General features: G+C 46.2%; 2 protein-coding genes across 2 annotated transcripts; one reads left to right on the plus strand and one right to left on the minus strand.

Moving 5' to 3' along the window:
• The first annotated feature begins 256 nt into the window (after window positions 1–256).
• On the plus strand, window positions 257–2,253 carry LOC135805377 (PRL-1 phosphatase-like). Its single transcript, XM_065319405.1, has 2 exons — window positions 257–485; window positions 846–2,253. The coding sequence occupies exon 2, from the start codon at window positions 1,172–1,174 to the stop codon at window positions 1,688–1,690; it is 519 nt and encodes a 172-aa protein (XP_065175477.1). The 5' UTR covers window positions 257–485; window positions 846–1,171; the 3' UTR covers window positions 1,691–2,253.
• Window positions 2,254–5,050: 2,797 nt separating this feature from the next.
• On the minus strand, window positions 5,051–6,300 carry LOC135805379 (ATP synthase F(0) complex subunit B1, mitochondrial-like). Its single transcript, XM_065319408.1, has one exon. It carries the CDS (start codon window positions 6,194–6,196, stop codon window positions 5,429–5,431), a length of 768 nt encoding a protein of 255 aa, XP_065175480.1. The 5' UTR covers window positions 6,197–6,300; the 3' UTR covers window positions 5,051–5,428.
• Between the last annotated feature and the right edge of the window lie 37 nt (window positions 6,301–6,337).

Here is a 6,337-nt window from a genome sequence, read left to right on the forward strand (position 1 = left end):
ATCTACGCGGTGAGCAGCTCGCTGTGCGCTGTGGCGAAACGGAAAAAGGTGAGCTAGCTGAACGACACGTCGGTCCGATCGCGATCGATGCGCTTCCAGTTGCACCGACGCGTTGCAAGCACACAGGCAACAGCTTCACACACACTACAGCATTTGTTGCCTCAGCTGGTGACACTTCGCAACTGTTCTACTCTGATCTGATGTAATGAGTGAGTGCTTCAGCGATGTTCAAGTACATGTACGACTGATTCCCTGCTTGTGCAGACAGTACAAAACGTGCACAGCAACCCCTACAAGTAGCTTTTGTGTTTTGTGCGTGCGTGCGTGCCTTTTGATTTTACTAGCTGTGTAATCAGATGTTCGATGTTAGTCGAGGGCTGCTTTCGAAGGAGAAGTTTTCTTTGAGAACGTTTTGTTCCCGAGGAGCATTGCTGTTTCGTTGTACCTGCCGAGGAGCAAGATTTGTGCTATCCGCTCACGTGGAGGTAGGTCTGTGTGGGAATTTTTCTTCGCCTTCGACTTGTAGCTGTACTTTTGTCTTGAGGTGTAATGTTCGTTGAAATTTAGTTTGGTGTTGGCTTCAGCCATCTGTCCGCATCAATTTCTATTGTTGTTCATACCGCGTACCGAAGCAAGATTAGTCGTTGAGGCTATCCCATCCAGTTTGTTTAGTGCTTTTTCTTGATATAAAGGTAATCTTGTATCACCGTTCATACGACAAGTTGCTTGGGTTGTTTTTAGTACCTTTTGGTTGAGATTGGATATGACCCTGGCCTGGCTCATTCCTTGTTCATGACTTTCCTTACCCTGTTCTTCTGTGTCTTCTGGTGTGTTTCTGTGTACAGCACTGGCCAGGTTCTACTCCCTTCTGATACTGATGACTAACACGGCGTTCTTCGACGTTTTTGTAGGCTGTGGCCGTACTTGCTCTCTCCTGGTGTACCCAGAGTGGTGCCGAGCGCAACACTGAGTTCGATCTTGCGTTGCTGCACCTGTTCGAATTCTTCGGTGCCTATGGGGTAGCTGCAGTATCTTCGTTGGAGCTCCCTGGTCGTGGGGTGATGTGCTGATCGTGCCGTGTTAATTCCGGTGTTAGCAGTTGGGTGCACCGTCACATTTTGTCTGTTTCATTGCCAAGAGGAGATAGGGAGTGACCATTTCGACTTCAAAGATGACGAACAAAACTGGAACCCTAATGGAGTCCTCATTCATTGAGAAGGGCTTGGTCCGATTCCTGATCACGGAGCGCCCAAAGGAGCGAAACCTCACAGACTATGTCGGAGAGTTGCTGAAGTACAATGTTACTGACGTTGTACGCGTCTGTGAACCATCTTACACCACAGATAAGCTATTGGAAGCCAATATCCCAGTTCATGACTGGTACTTTGATGATGGCAGCGCCCCTCCTCCGGAGATTTTGAGCAATTGGCTGGAGCTGATTGAGAAACGCTTTGGAGAGGCATCAGATAACTGCATTGCCGTTCATTGCGTTGCCGGACTTGGGCGTGCCCCGGTTATGGTGGCCATTGCTCTGATTGAGTCCGGCATCAAGTATCACGATGCAGTGGAGTTCATTCGCGAGCGCCGCAAGGGAGCATTCAACATGAAGCAGCTGCAGTTCCTGGAGGCCTACAAGCCCATCAGCCGCAAGAAGAAGAAGAAGAATGGAGAGGCGTGCCTGGTCATGTAACCGCGTTACTGCGCACCAGCCAGCATGCGTATCAGGGGTGCCAGCATCAATATGGATCTGCCCTCATAGGATTTTGACTGTGTAGATTCATTACCAGACACCCTCTAGCTCTGCCTAGGAGAAAGATTCGGCTTTTTCATATGCAGTGCAACAGATTATAACCGTATCCTGGGCATCGCACTTTTATAGGTTTTTTAATAGGTACAACCAAAAAGATTGCTTTCATTCCAGATTCATAAAACTTGGCACAATAACTTAATTTGTCTGTTCATGAAACGGTCTATATCATTTTTACAGAAAAAATTCTCCAGCCTAAGAATAGATATTCTCGCTCTTGTTGTCCTTTTTATATGTATCGTTTGCTGATCTATGGTTTCATGAGCTTCTCTCTTGACCTGGTTTCTTGAGTACTTTACTAGGCTTTCATGTACACAGTGTCACGTATGTGTTTCCTATCTAGGAGTACCGGCTTTTTTGTCATCCCGTTCCTGAATATGTATTTTAATTTAATCATCTCATCCTGACATCTGATCTGACTGCTTTTTGATTTTGATTTTGCCTCATCTATGACCGTGCACGTGTGAACCGTTTGTGTGCATGCTCTGTGTATGTGCGTTTCGTCGCGCGAGTTTGCATTTATCTTCGTTATGGCGGTCACTATCATCATATCAGTAGCACTACCCAGTAAGTCGACATTCTTCAGGCAGTCAGCATGTGCACTCTTCACATTTTTGAGAGGAATGAGAAAATGCAATCTGGTCGTTTGTTGGTCCTGTCTTCCTATCCCTGGAAAGGCCTGTGGTGGGGTGCATTGTGTAGTTCATCTACAATTCTGTCCCCCGTGAATTCCGCGGATTGCAGAATTCAGAAAGTCCCGCGGAATATTGCACAACAGAGAAAAACTGCTTTTTCTGGAGACTTTTGATGTATTTCACAGCCAAACCAACCTGCTTGTTACTTTCAAAATCAACTTGCAAGGTACATTTTGGAGCTTTCAATTATTTTTTGGACCAGGATTTCGCATAATTTTGGTTCAGAATTGATAGGGACAACAAACTTCGGTGGGGTTGCGGAAATTCGATCTGTTTTTACGCTCATTTCCCTTGCAGAATTGCCGCAGAATTTGGAAGGATTTGCAGACTTAGTGCAGAATTTACTGTTGTCAGCCGCAGAATTCTGCACGGAATTTCTGATATTCTGCCGCGGAATTCACGGGGGACAGATCTATCACGACTCCTGCTACAACAGCAAGATATTAATTTCCAGCTCTTCATCCCCTTGTATTCCATAGATAGCAAGAGTACAGTGTACAGTCAGATCTCGCATAACCGCACACATCCATGTTCCACAAAAATATCCGGATAGGCGAGGGAACCGGATAATCAAACACACATACGGTAAATAGTATGTATGCATGGCATATGCTGTAAATCGGTACCCAACGATTTTCTTCCGGATAAGCGAGGTCTGACTGTACTACCATTATTGTACATGTTTATAATTTACGGTACTACGAGTAACGACTACAAGATAGGGTGGTGTGTACAAAGAGTGAAGTATACAATGACAGTGGTTATGTACTTTGGTGATACTGTTGCTAACGCAAATCCCAATCGCAGCCGACGGCCACATAATACATCTACCGGTACAATTACTAGCACCCAATCTCCATATCTGCAATGTCAATTATGCATATTTTTATTTATAACATGCATGCGTCATGTTATACCTAATCGGCGGAATCGCACTTGCAAAGCTGTGCCTATGATGCCAATCCAGTCACCATGGTCATGCACTCAACAACCTACTGCCTGGTACATGTACATCATTGCAGTATCAAGAGTGCAAAACTATTAGTATTGTGTGGCATGGCAGCATATGAATCAGTATGATGTGAATTAAATCTGCATAATAATTATTGAATCATTTGTACTCTACAATGTATTGTCCAGAGCAGGAGTAAAATAAGCTCCCAGGGAGTTTATGTACTCTTGTCCATATCCAGATTATGTTTCGATTTGCTTAGCATCGCTTGCAACGTGTTTCTTCTGTGGATGCAATGACGGTAGTGTCACCACATTCACTGCAGCCGCAACAGAGCAAAAACCTTTTAGGGAAGGGAGGTAAAATCGATAGTAACTGGGCTTGGTTCAAAGTGACCTCAGAGAGTACATGAGAAAAGAGGAAGGAAGCAATGATCCGTAAAGGTGGAAGTACTCCCATGGCCCGGGCCATTGATAACTTTTCTTCTTGCATGAGCTTCAGTGTCTTGCTTGACTTGTAATTATAACGATAAAATTTCCTATACATAATTTTTATCATGCGGCCTGCTCTCCGTGAACTACACATACCATCATAACTTGTTCCTTTGTGACTGATTCGGCATTGGGGCAACTTGCTGTTCTTCACTATCCACTTTCATTAAAAAAAAAAACATTAAAAACTGAATACTCTATTGAACGAGATAGTGGTAGCGACTTCGACGATGATTAATGTGGCAGTGCGTACAGAAAGTTGCATGCAGTGCACAATCAAGTCATGCTGATGCATACTCAGCGGCTCACGGCTGCATAGCCAGTGCCCTGGGGCCGCTTGACCTCCCAGAGGCGTCGGGAGGTATTCTAGGGTGGTACAGCCAGCCACCTGTACAATTTACTCATGGGGTTTGGGGTGGCGCCTCTGCCGGAATTTTTTTCGAAATATAGAGTCCAAATCAGTGCATTTGATTGATTCACAGGGTACCTGGGACAAAGAGTGGTACGGTCAATACCGTAGTGACCGCAGCGTGTCCGACGCCCCTGCCAGTGCCTCCAACCGGATTTCCATGTCCATGACGGTAATCGTATGAAAGTGCAAAAACTTCTAATCAACACTTCTGTACCAGAAAAACCTGTGTGGATTCCCCGCCAACATCTAGTTTTACCCAACCATGAGTTCGTTATGCACATACACACCTCAGACCATTTAGACACCCATCACTGTATCGCGGCAATGATAGTGATGCTACAGCTCACGCCATAGTTATGATTGCAACACTAGTTCAGCAGCTCACAAGGCTGAACAATTGACTGTGGCGCCACTAAGTCTGTGTCGTATTCAGCCTGGTCTACAATACACAGCTTTTTGAAGTGGGTTTTCTCAGCTTTTCTGGCCAGTGAATTTCTATTGTCGGGCTTTTGCCCTATTCCTCAACCACACATCACATTACATACCCTTACATGCACTGGCTGTTGGTAAACACCCAGGATAATGAGAAAGACACGAAAGACATGGGCCCCGCCCCTCCCTCCGCCCCCCGCCAGGAATCCGGTAACCTGATCTCGTTGCACCATATAGGACACACACTGCACACGGCACTGCTCATCGATACAGCTCTATTACTGAGTTGGCAAGCCTGCACACAAAATAGGTATGCAGAGCCCATCACATTATTTTAATAAAGTTACTCCGACACTTGCATGACGGTTTACGGGACTCGAACTGAGCAAACAAGATCATACAAGGCAGATAAAGGGCTTCGAATACAATGGCGATGCCACGGATTTTCTACAATTCCAGATCACCAAATTAATGGCAACCCCCGCCCACCTCAGAGAACTACATGGTCCATTGCATAACAAAGACAACTAGAAAACAAGCACTAAAACCTAGGTGGCATACTGCAATGAAAAAAAGAACCAATAATAATAATGATAGAACACAAACAGAACTTGAGAGTGGACGATTGCTTCACTCACTTCATGCGACAGCCTTCTCCTTTACGGCCATGTCGACGGCTCCCTTCAGCTCATCCAGACACGAGTCCATCATAGCGGTGTGGTCCAGAGTTGTCGAGACGTCCTTCACCACTTCACGCTGAATCCAGGTGATCATGTGTGTCTGCTTAATGCGCCGCCGTGCAGCCTCAAGCTCAGCTTGGTGCTGAAGGCGCTTGAGAACCTCGTTGTTGAGGGCAGCGGCTCTCTCCCGGTACAGCGTGTCTCGGTACATTGAGGCGTTGGTGCGGAGAATATCAAACACATCCGTGCGAACCGACACCTCCGCCTCAACGTCATTGGCTGCCGTAATGCCAGTTTGCAAGATATCTGCTACTGCATCCTTGCGGTTGTACAGGCGATTGAAAATGTGTGTGTTAGCCTTCTCAGCACCATCAGATGTAAAGCTAGCAAGCTTGCTGACACAGACGTAGAGTACACCAAGCTGTGGAATGATTAAACATGTTTCGCCGTTGTACAGAATCCATTCCTTGGACCAAAGGTAAGTCGTCAAACCAAATCCAAGCGTCCAGCTGCCTGTTACGCCCAGGCGTTCTCCCATGAACTCACTTAGCTGGCTGCCGAAAAATCCCTTCTTCACATTGGGCAGCAATTCGAACACATACTTTCGCTGAGCCGGGACAACTTGCGTCGGAGCGTCCTGTGCGGCAGCCGCAGTGGATCCAGCATATCGAATAAAAACGGGTCGAACAGCAAGGCCAAGAGGCCGGCGAGCACAACGTGCCAACATTCTTGCTGCACAACTAGCGCAAACGCAACATACGAAAGCAACTGATGCAGCTACGCCACACAAAAAAATCCTTTCGTTGTCATCAAAGCGAATCTTCTTGCCGCTTGCAGTTGAACTTGAACTTGTTGAAGAGCGTAGATC

The sequence above is a fragment of the Sycon ciliatum genome, chromosome 1 (assembly GCF_964019385.1).
Source record: "Sycon ciliatum chromosome 1, ocSycCili1.1, whole genome shotgun sequence".
NCBI lineage: Eukaryota > Metazoa > Porifera > Calcarea > Leucosolenida > Sycettidae > Sycon > Sycon ciliatum.